Source organism: Fundulus heteroclitus, chromosome 17, assembly GCF_011125445.2.
Source record: "Fundulus heteroclitus isolate FHET01 chromosome 17, MU-UCD_Fhet_4.1, whole genome shotgun sequence".
In the NCBI taxonomy this organism is placed as follows: Eukaryota; Metazoa; Chordata; class Actinopteri; order Cyprinodontiformes; family Fundulidae; genus Fundulus; species Fundulus heteroclitus.
The window spans coordinates 14,349,641-14,361,831 of record NC_046377.1 but is presented as its reverse complement, the minus strand read 5'-3'; the positions used below and the strand labels follow the sequence as shown (position 1 = coordinate 14,361,831).

Genomic DNA, 12,191 nt, shown 5'->3' with positions numbered 1-12,191 from the left:
AAAACTGTCAGTTTTGTTTCTCGCTGCCCGGAAAGGTAGATAGAGCTGGTATCATCAGGACGTCTGGTAAACAAAGCACACATGTGCAACAGCTGTGCAGTAAGCACACAAGAACTGCACACAGCGAGCACAGGATGCAGACATCCTTAAATACAGATTTGCCTTTCTGTACTTTGCAAATGAATGCTTTTAGTGGCTCCTTTTCAATCAGAACATTGCAAAACTTGAAGTAAAGCTCTTATTTTCACCTGTGAAACCAATGACTTACAGCAGAGTTTTAAACCTACACATTGTTTTGAAAAGATTCCGAAACACTTTTTCCAGGCTTAAATTTTAAAAATGATCTGTCCTTTAAATTCAACAAAAAATAAAGAACACAAAAAAACTATTATGTATAAATTTAGTCCTTCAGTATAAATTTAGTCTTATAATACAAAAAAAAAAAAAATAAATACACGGACAGACAAATGAATGGGTGAATCCATCAATGGGCGGATGGATGAACTAATGGATGAACATTGGATGAATAGAATCGCGTGACATACCGATGGACAGCAAAACGATGGTTGAATGGATGTAACATTTATAGGATAAAACAGAAAAATAAAGTCTGTGGGGAAAAAAAATATTTATTTTTCCATAATGTTTCTTGACATGGAAACTTAGATTCCATACTTATGCACACTTTTTAAACTGTGATGGTTAAAAAAAAGAATGAAATCATACAGAAATAATCAGTATAAAAGGCAATAAGGCTGATAGAAATCCAGCCTCCCATTTCAGATTCAAAGCATGGCATTCCTCAGCTTTTATAGACTCACTTACCACACATAAGCAAGAGGAGCCATCACTTCTAGATCCATTTACGATCCCACACTTCTCTATGACCATCGCTGGGAAACAAACCACTACTTCCTAAGTAAGCAAACCGCAATTCACAGCGATCTATGTTGCACAAAGAATGTGGGTCACACAAACACTTTGAAGCACAGGCCTACAATGTGTATAACGGCTAATTATATTGCCTTTTTCAAAAAAAAAAAAAGGTTGACACAAACAGGATAACGAAACAACTTCTTTTGATGCCTTCTCAAACAGATCCCTGTTAAACCACCGGTTCACCAGACACCACCAGGGTATGTGTTCTGGCGGTTCAACGCGTCACAGTTAAGCTGCGAAAACCTCATGGCCGCCCCGGCAGCTGGCTGGCATCGCTCAACGCCTTCATCAATATGCCGCTCATCATCATCATCATTACAAGACAGAAGGTTCGTCTTGAAACACTCGGGGAAGTTTGTTTGCGTCTGAACCCACTCTCCCATGGACACAAACTCTCCCACACGCAGGGAAACGTACACATGCATATTCTAGAAGACCACAACTCTCTCAACAGTGTGGGAGCTGGGGGAATATGCTAGAAACACTGTGGTATTTTGGGGTAGGCTCGCATTCTAAATCACTAACTCGCATTTAAACGTCCCAATAAAACTCTGGGATTCAGGCGAATCAAATGCGCCTCTGCGGGAAGAAAGCCTTGATTACTTGGGGAGTCATGCTTTCTTTGCGTTTGAGAATGTTGTGGACTCCTCTTTGCGGCTTTTTGTTTTGTGCCATTGTTTCTCCTGCTATCCTAATGTGTTGACTGTTGATTAGTGGCGGTAGGATTATCAGGAGCGCCGCGGGAAGCGCCACAGCCCAAGGCTGCCATAAGTGGAAACTGCTGGAACAGCAGCGACACTGTCCAGAGCCAAATTTGCGGCTGTCAGTTGACTTCAGCACAGTTTTCTGCTTAGATAAAATAAGGATAGTGTGAGGCTTTCAGAAATCAGAACAATGTATCAACAGTACAGCATGTTGATACCCCCATCATGCTGAGAGGCAACATCGCTGTCGGCCAGGATGGACCAACCTCAAATAGACAATTGCAACTTTTTTCAGGGTACTGCATGTTCCGAAAAGACAAAGATCCCTAACAACTTTTTTCTCAATAAAGGACAGCTGTTAGGTTTCAAACTCTATTGATCTCATGGTTTACATTGTTTTTTACTCTTCACAGTACTGAGCTTATATGAACGCGCCAATTCCTTCATATCCCTTTTGATGCCTGCAGAGATCTCTCAAATGCATTTGTGGCCAGAGCTAATGCATGCAGGCCAGATGCAAACTCGCTGAGAAGTGAGACGAAATTTAACACGGAGATGAATTTGGTCTAGTCTGAAGTGGACTTTGCGTTTTCTAGATTTCATAATAAAGCGTTTCGGACGTCAGAGATCCTATGAGGGACAAGGGGTTAAATACAATTCCTGCAGGACAAGCAGTTAATGTGACAGTATTTCCATGTACATACATGGAAATTAGGACTAATTTTCCAGAAGTGCTCATCTGTGTTTCTGCTTGAATGTCAAATTGCTTTTTAACCATTTAATAGGTAAACACTTTCTGAATATTTACGTACATGCGGTTTGGGGCAGTGACGTAACCATAGTTTCCATTGCTGCAGACATGCAAACCAGAACGACGACCACGCTATTAATCAAGTGATATGAAGCAAAGCCCCAGACGCTAACGCTTCCTACTTTGAACAGAAAATGTGTTACAGAAGTTCTTTCTCCATGTATTACGCTACAGGCGCCCCAACAATCAATCATCACGACTGAAGCCGTGAGTACCTCAGCACATATTGAATACAGGTGCAGGTACCGAGGACTGAAGAATGTTTTTAAATGCAACTGAGAAAGCCTCATAACTCAACGGTGCAACAACAGGCTGCCATGTAAAGGGACGCCTTGTTGACGTTTTATCTGAGCCAAGACAAACACAGTCAAAACTATAGAAAACTATAGAACAAGGTGTCCTTGAGCAACTTCTTTAGCTCTCCCAGTAAATTATCTGCCTGCAGCACTAATGTGTTGAGAACAGGGAGTGTATGCTGTGTGTATGCTTCTGATGCAAAGAGGCCTACATTACATGGGAAGTGGTGAAATCTCCAGCTGCTCCCAATTCTCTCTCTGGTCTTTCTTGGCAGAGGGTACAGACCACTTGCCAGTGCACAGAGCTTCTCAGTTGTCTGTGTTTCTATCTTGTCAGTGCCTCCGACGCAAAATGTGCACTCCGTTTGCAGGAAGCGAGAGCCGTCACCCTATAGAAGACGAAAACAAAAGCGGGCTAGTGGGCTTTCTAGGCAGACTGAAGCTAAAAATGTTGGAGATCCAAGCTCTGTTACAATAAGTTTGCCAATTTTTTGCAAAATGGGTGACAATGACAGTTGACTCTGAACAAATGAAGCATCGTGGAAGATATCCGGAACAGGGAGGAAGAGGAAGGAAGGAAAGGTTGCAATAATAGGTAGGTCGAAAGGTAAAAGTATAGAGCAAACGGTGCAAAGGTATCTAGCTTACGTTGCCTTGATTTCATCAACTCTAAAAACTTTAGAAATGAATACAAGCACTTTACTGTGCATAGTTGCTAGACAAAAGTTACAGAGTAAAAATTATCCAACACAAAATCTTATCCTAAGAATTTATTGTCAGCACACTAACAGCGTTCCTCACTTCAGCCAAAAACGTGCACACAGATTTCAAAAGCAGTGCTGGTCGGTCAAAGTTTCTTTCTACTTTTAATATAACCGATACATTATAGAGGCACTTTTTCTTTTGCATAGATGGGGAAAAAAAGAGATTTAGATTCTTCCTCCACCTAGAAAATTGCCAAAAGAATGAATTTACAGATTTACTACAGCACTGTCGAGGACAAAACACTAAGATGTGAGGAGCAAACACTCATGATCTCTGATGCCTCACACCAAGTTTTAAGACAATATCAACCTCATCTGAAATTTATACAATCAACATCACTTTTCAAAACACGACTGTGCTTCCTGGAAGGTTGAATGACCCACACTAAATGAGCTGAACTGCCCCCATGTTGATGGTGGGTGTAAAAGGTTGCAAATCAGTCAGAGATGAGCAAACAGCTGCAAATATGCATGCAGTATGGGTCAATCAGGCAGATTTAAGGATATCTAGCTTTTTTTTATTTTTATTTTATTTATTTTTTTAGAGAAAACCTTTTTTCAGCTAATGCAAATGTAAGTCTTTGTCGCCCTCTAGTGCTTATAACGAAGGTAAAATATTCATTGGACAAGAAACTGGGAAACATAGGACCTGTGCAGCCTTCTAAAATAAAAATGATGAATAAACCATTATTTGCATTATTGTTCTAATTCTTTTTCCCACTAATTAACTGATAGCTGAACATATATCATCTTTGAACCAGCAGTGATGTTAAACCTTTTTTTAAAGAAAAATTTTAACCTTTAAGCTTCTGATCAGAATTGGCAGCAGCTAATTCTTTTAATCAGTTCGAATGACACATTTTTAACAAGAACAGTAACAATGATGACGTACACATTTATCTCATTTAAAATGTTTTATTCATATCTGAGCATACACAGCAACAACAAGGCAACACGGGATGAAATTAAATTAATAATTCTACTTTTATGTGAAAAATTAGACCAAGGTGTGCAGAACAATAAAAAAAAATTAACATATTAAAGAAAACAAACACAGATTAGCATCAATGTGTTTCTTTCATGAAAGCATGGCTGCATCCACTAGGTGGAGCTCTAAATTCAAAAATATTGTTGCCTATATAAGAAATTAATTCCCTAAATGTAGGGAATAGAACACTGCAGTTTTGACAACTTAACTTTGATTCTAATGTACAGTTTAGTATTCTAGCTTTTTTTTTGGAAACATTAAAATAACCACTAATATAAATATAGCATTTATTGTTAGTTTATCACGGTGTGTTGTCATGGTTTCTTTAATAAAGATTCAAGGCACTGGCACATAATTATGAGCAGAATCCTAAAAAAGGCACAATATGTTTATTTTTTCATAAACAATGAAAAGCATAGCCACTCCATTGTCTTTTCAAATGCTTCTTCAAGCTCAAAAACTGGAAATGCTGCGTTCAGAAGGCAGAAAACTTAAAGACAATAGTTACAGAAAGTAATAGTTCAGCTCATTTTAAACCATGCATGTCAGCCAATAAACCTATCTGCTTCCTATAGTGCACCAGATTCAATGGTTTAATTTGTTTGGCGGTAAATGTATGTGAACCTCACTTATATGATCTGATTGGAATTCTAGATCCAGATCGGGAAGTCAGGTGTCATCGGGCTTTCCTACATCTGCATGTTTCTGGTGGTTTGTTGGGGTCTTGTGCGCTTAGTAAGGATCCATCCTGATCCTCCTGTGCAGGCAGCAGGTGAACACCATCCCACAGATCTGAAAACAGCAAGTATTAAGTCAAATGCTCTCCATGGGAGACTAAGGGAAACTTGAAAGCTTTTGACTGAGGAGCAGAGAAGGGTTAAAGGGCATGGAGGTGGAAGCTATTTGAAAGTATGAAGCTGGTTACTATGGAGAGGGGGAAACCAAAGTAACCAATACCGCAACAATAGCATGTGTGCACAAGCTGGGAGACACAAACATAATAAAGCTGAAGCGGGTGGGAACGTGTGGATATTCATGCAAAAATAGCTGCAATTTGGTTGCTTCTCAGAAATATTTCAGTAAGTCAAAACATTTTGATCAAACTGCAGCAGCTTATGAACCAACTTTGAAGTTTGTGAAAATGAATTTATACCAAAGGCAACACATTCTAACAATTGGAGGTAAAGTATCTCTAATTGTACTTGTAGCAGGGCAACAGAGTTATCCAAACCTTAAAGTCAAAAATGCCAGAATGATCAACTATCATGACAAAAATGGTTTGAATACCAAAACGAACAGATGCTATATCATGTCATTGATCTATTCAATGTGAATAGATGTATAGGGATATGGACAAAAATGCCATGTTTGAGTCTAAAGCCCTAAAAGACAAACACGTTGGTAATTGGTGTTCAAAAGTCATCAAGTTTCAAATGCTGAGAATTTAAACAAAAAATAAGCAAAAATTACTTTTTAAAAAACTGGTTTTAAGTGGTAATATTTTTTTTCTGATCCCAAGCATACAAAGGGGTACAAATCAAAGGATATATTGGAACATCAGACGAAACAATTCCTAAGACTTATGTACCGAAGAGAAGCATTGGGACTTCAGCTAACTGTGTAGCATGAAAAAATTGCCCACAGGAGCAAGAACTGCTTTCATTTGAGACTGTATGCTGGCCTGATTATCTTTTTACCATATTTGAAAAAATAAAAATTTAAATATGTCAGAAGCCTCTTAACACCCACTTCCAGGCTGCAATAGAATTAAATCTTATAAATTAATCAATATATGGATGTTTATATGCTCATTTGTCCTGTTTTTCTTCTGTGTGACTCAGCATTTCTTTCGGTTTACAAAAAACTTAAAGCCCAGTTATTTACTGGGGTTTTCCACTTTCTGAAATGCATTTTAAAATGTGGAGCTGGTGTGAAAACAGCCACACTGCTTCCCATAAACTATAGAAAGGAACATTAGTGTCTGGATTTTGATTAGTTAAGCCACTCATCAGATAGGCATCCTTATTTTCCATGACTTTTCATTGCCATAACATGCATTAAGGGCACTTATAACATTTATTACACAGCCACAACCATGCACATGCGGGCTTTAAACAGCACAAAGATTATATAAAAATCAACTAAGCTGCATACACTCCGTATACATGCAGATTGCAGATTTTGTATGTGGTACAGAGCAGGCATGCAAATAAGGACAACCATGCAGTGAGATATCCACAGCACCTTCCAACCTTGTCTATCCAATTGATTTACAGCACCAAGAAGCTCTAGAGCCAAATTACAATGCACCAAAGTCCTCTTCCTCTTCTTTATAGAGCAGATAGATAAAGCAGGCTGTCAAGAGTGCCCCGGCCAGCTACAGTGAAACCAAACATATAAAACAAGGACATTTGCAACATACGAGAGTCAGAATAATTATAGTTACTGGGTTAAAAAGACAAACAAACAAACAAACACAAAAATATAATGTCATGTTAAGTGTTACTGGCAAAATGTGAGTCAATGAGAGATGAAGTAAGGCTGTACCACATAAACAAAGGCACATATTGGCCGTTTAGTAATCTAAGCATTTTATTCCAACTTTCCCACAGTTCAAGGTCAAAGTTCCCACTCAATTCAATATTCCACACATTTGCAAGTTCAGATTTATAGATTTTTCAGGCAGTTTTGCTAACAATCTGTACAAATTCCAATACTGATAAAACTGGTCCTTTGGCGCCTTCGACATTAAGTACCTTTGTAGTTTTGGTTGTATGCACTGGTGGAAAGTAGCTAGTTACATTTACTCAAGTTACTGTAATAAAGTACAGCTTGAATTTACTTTGTACTTCTTAAGTTTACAAAAGATGAACTTTTACATGTACTTGAGTATGATTTCATTTAAGTACTTTACTCAGTTACATTTGAAATCACATCAGTTACTGAGTAAAAATAAATAAATCACCAGAAGCAACAACAGTGATTCATCGGCTGGGATAGAAGTCAGAGTTATCAGATCCCGACATGGAGGCTCATTAGTCTGATGTTAGTGGCGCTAGCAAAAAAAAAAAAAAAAATGTTGGTGGTGCTAGCTTAAACTACAGTTGAAGCTGACCTCCATGAAAATGAAGAAAAACCATGTTCATACTTTAAGCAGCACAGTAACTTTTAGCCTCTAGTGTTGCTGGACATGCAACTTCCAGCAACACAGCATTGTAGCAAAATTAAAGTCTCCCGCCGTGTTTTGGAATCCGATAGCACTTCAGTTCAATTTTATTTATATAGCACCAATTCACAACGTCACAATGTCATTTCATGGCACTTTACAAAGTTAAATTCAATCAAATCATCAAGATGGATTGGTCAAAAAGTTTCCTATCAAAAGTAATCCAGCAGATTGCATCAAGTGTTTGACAAGCAGCATTCACTCCTGCTGAAAGAGCGTAGAGCCACAGTGGACAGTCGTCTGCATTGATGTTGACTTTGCTGCAATCCCTCATATCGAGCATGCATGTAGCTAAGGTGGAGAGGAAAACTCCCCTTTAACAGGAAGAAACCTCCAGCAGAACCAGGCTCAGTGTTAACGGTCATCTGCCACGACCGACTGGGGGTTGGAGAAGTCAGAGTAGAGACACAAAAAAAGCACAGAAGCACACATTGATCCAGGAATACTTTCTACATCAGAGAGGGTAATGGCAGATGATCTGCCCCCGTGGATAGCGATAGGAGACCAATTTGGACCAGTAGATTGACAAGTCATCGAGTTACTTGTAAAGACAAGGCCACCTTCACCCCTCTAGATTAAATACTACATCAGAGAAACAAAAATATATCCGATCAGGTAAGTGTCTCATTCTAGGTGACAGCAGTCTGAGCTCAGACTGCTGTCACCTAGAATGAGTTAACCTAGAATGAGTCATGTGACCTAGAGCAGTGACAGATCTGACCCTCTCAAGTAACATAAGCAAGTTTTTAAGAAGGGCAGCCTACACCGAATCTATATGTGCCAAGTGCTTTACATTGACCTGAAAAATCATTTAACATATCTCAAACTAAGCTAATACTTGGGTCAAAACTTACATAGTCCTACTTTAAGCACTGCAAAAACAGAACTAGAAATAAGTAAAATGTTCTTAAAATTAGTGTATTTGTCCTTGATTTGAGCAGGCAAACCAGATGATTTGCACCTAAAATAGGAACAATTTATCTCTACCATCTTATTTCAAGTGCAGGATGTCTAATTATCTTATTTTAGGGGTCAAAATACTCATTGCATTGGCAGATAATCTTATTTACCTGCTCAAATCAAGGATAAATACACTAACTTTAAGAACATTTTACTTATTTTTAGATCCGTTTTTGCAGTGAGGGACCCGTTTAAAGGGTAACACAACCCCAAAATCAACTTTTTTTGCCAATAAACTGTTAACATGGTTGTCCATATATCCTGGTCATTATTTTGAAAAAATTGTGTATATTTATTGAAATCCTGCTTTTGTGCCTGAAATAATCATTGTGGTGCCCTCCTAAGGTCAAATGGTAGTCTTGCATTGAATTTCGAATTAACATTGCTTTCGGTGGCTGTGATGTAATTCTGAGACTGTGACGTCGGTAGCTCTGTCTTTGTGGGGTGTAAAAGCAGCTCCATCTTGTGCCCCCAAAGCGAACACTGTTGCACTTTTCAAACCCTCTAGTGACTTATTTTTTTTTTTAAAAGCAACTAGAAACAAATCTACAAACTTTTTATCTGTTATTAGCAAATGTACGTGAAAGCAACCAATTGTTCTGCCGTTAGTGTCTTGAAGCAGCCAGTAATGGGCTGGTGTAAGACTGTGGTGAAGTTGGTTTTAGGTTGGATATTGGATATTCGCGCTCTGCAGCTTCAACAGTTAGCCAGCAGACAGAGTAGCAGCCTCAGATCATTCTCCCTGTATCGGCTCGAACAGGAGGCAAATGCCGCTGAAGCACGAATGTCCACTTTCCAGCCTAGAACTAACTTCACCGTGGTTGCTGTGAACTTCCCTCTCTGCCTTCCCTCGTATTGATGCCTGCCTGCTGCAGTCTCAAACAGCTCAAATGCATAAGGCTCTGCCCCACTGGGCTCCACAAGCCTCCCTCAACCTCCTGGGAAAAGGGAGGTGAAAAACTCTCCACTTCAAAAGATCAAACTGTGGTGTATCTACCAGCATAACTCTGCTCACTCTCCATAATACAATATTGCATTCATCCATCCATCCAGTTCATGCAGTATAAGTCTTTAAAACTATTAACGTGTGCCCATCATGGCTGAGACAAAAGATCTAATATAAAGCTTTAAATTACAACGAGATGTGTCTGAAATATCAGGGGCAAGACAGCAGCTTACTTCGCGAGCTTTGGCTGCTCCAGGGAAGCTGAACCTGGGCAAGGTGTGACAGCTCACACCACGGAGACACTCAGGGGAGTAAGAATTTCACTGTGGTTAAAATCTTGTCCTCACCCCGTCATCACAGACAAAAGATCTCGTATAAAAAGGTGTTAATGTTTCAAAGCAGAGATCAGACAGGTGGGTTAATCCTTAAAAATGTCCAAGACAATCTTGCATGTACAGGTATAGAAATATTATTTATATTTTCTTCTCTTATTTATGTTTCATTCACAATGGTGTATATTGATCATTTGTCATTTCTCACAGATTTCTTTAAAGTGTCAATTGAGGGCGGGGAATGGGGTCCGGGGGACGCCAGGAGGCGTGTCCCTTTTTCCTGTGGAATCGCTAAAACGGGCGAAAGTAATCTGTGCGGGGAGGAGTCAAGTAGGGCGAGAGATAACAGGCGGGCCAATGAAACCGTACCTTTAGAGGTAAATGGCTTGATCAGAGGCCAGAAATATTAAAAAAAGAAAAAGCCAACAGACCGAAACAGACATCAGTACCACAATCAATAGAAATGATTGTGGTATACAATAATCTCAAGATTATTAAATTCAGTAATTACAAAAACCAAACCCAAAATAATAATTGAGCTTGACAAAAAAAGTGGTGATGTGAAAATCTAAGAAACCAATTATAATTTCAATACACATTTTTTGGATATATTTTTACTGTTTAGGCATTAGAATGTGAAATAAACATTTGTTCACTCAGTTCTTTTTTCCATACTTACCCAGACTTAGAAAAATCAAAATTCCTAATTATTTTCCCCAATACAAAGGAAACCCTAAATGTAGACCTATAGTAGAGAAGAGCAATTACCATTCCATATACTGCCAATATGAAAAATTAATAGTATTGTCCAGCGGTACAGTTATACATACAGAAAACGACTGATAGTTAAGTACATGTTTATTGTTGGTAAATTATATTTGCTTTGATTAAGCTCTGATTGTATGGAGTGGTATATTTACAGCCAAAAAGATTGCAATTAATTATTCAATACTTTATCGTCTTGCTTTTATCAACATTGCCATAAATACCAGACAGAAAATGTGGAAAAAAAAAAACATTTAAGTTCCCAACCATTTTCTCAGTTTTTCATTGTGTATCCTTGTGCTTAGGAAAACCCTACGTGCTCCTCTTCTTTGTGTGATCAACATAGTCCCTTCTGATGCTTTAGGGATGAAATGCTGTCTCTTTAAAGTACCAGTCAATAGAAAGCTGAATTTTTGCAACTCTTTTTAAACATCACTATGCATTGATAACACCACAGGACGGCGCATCTCATCTTTTCTCATTTCACATCTTCACTGTTTTGGATTTAATTCAGACACTTATGTATCCCCCCCCCCCCCCCAAGGGCTCTGATGCCCATTTCACACCGAGCAGCCCACAAAACGTTCATAAAATTTGTGTACAGTGTTAAAACAAGCTTGGTAGCCAACTTGCAAAAAAACAAAACTACATTACTCAGTGTTACTTATGTTACCACTGAATGCTAGCACAGAAAACACTTCATTTTATAAGAATTAAATACCCTGTGGCAGCAAGGGAAGCAAAATTGTCCTTTAACCTCTACCTCTCATCTTAAACATTTTTAGGGCATTTAGGGGCCTACACAGCAGCAGCAACAGTAGGAAGTAAGCCTACTGCACAGAAACCCCCATCATCCTACAGCCAACAAAGCTCAAAGGATCCTTTTCTAATGGCGATTGATACAAGACCTGTAAACACTTCAGTGTGTTTTTGTTGATGCTTTCATCAGGAGTGTTTTTGCATAGGGTTGTGTTGTATAACTAGGCGAGTAGACATAATGTAATCGCTGATTGCAGCGTATGCATCAAACTGCTGCACGGTGCTTAAAAGCATGAGTCCATTTCAGAATGGAACCAACAAAAGGACTGATGAGGAAGCAGTTATCCCTGTAAAAGGGAAAAGCACTAATATCTAAAGGTTTCTGACATGTCATATTGGATGTTTGGTAATGGAACGACTAAAAAGCTGTCCATCAGGGTTTCGTAAGGTTTTTGTACCAACGAGGATACAGGCTCGTTATTTTATACATTAAATCCCATTTGATTAAGGTATATTTTATTCTGCTAACAGTCAAAATTTATTTTACTTCTCTACCCACCAGCACCACACTGCCATGTTCTACTTACCTGAAGACAGGCCACTCCAATTCCCACTGCACCAATAACCAATAGATGGTCTGCAAGAAACTGCTCCAGCTTAGTGATGCAACCACCCTAAAGGAAAAATATAATCAATTTACA

The 12,191-nt window shown here is 38.8% G+C and overlaps 1 protein-coding gene across 2 annotated transcripts in view; it reads right to left on the bottom strand.

The window, feature by feature from the left end:
• tspan11 (tetraspanin 11) overlaps positions 1-12,191 on the bottom strand; it is a 48,263-nt gene that overhangs the window by 22,696 nt on the left and 13,376 nt on the right. Inside the window, exons 8-9 of one of the 2 annotated variants that reach the window (XM_021309426.2) lie at positions 12,078-12,164; positions 4,744-5,294 (exon numbers count right to left, since the gene is read on the bottom strand). In XM_021309426.2, coding sequence (XP_021165101.2) covers positions 5,235-5,294; positions 12,078-12,164 — 147 coding nt within the window. In that variant the 3' untranslated portion in view covers positions 4,744-5,234. Of the gene's footprint in view, positions 1-4,743; positions 5,295-12,077; positions 12,165-12,191 lie in introns of those variants that run through there. The other variant, XM_021309430.2, reaches the window with a different exon arrangement.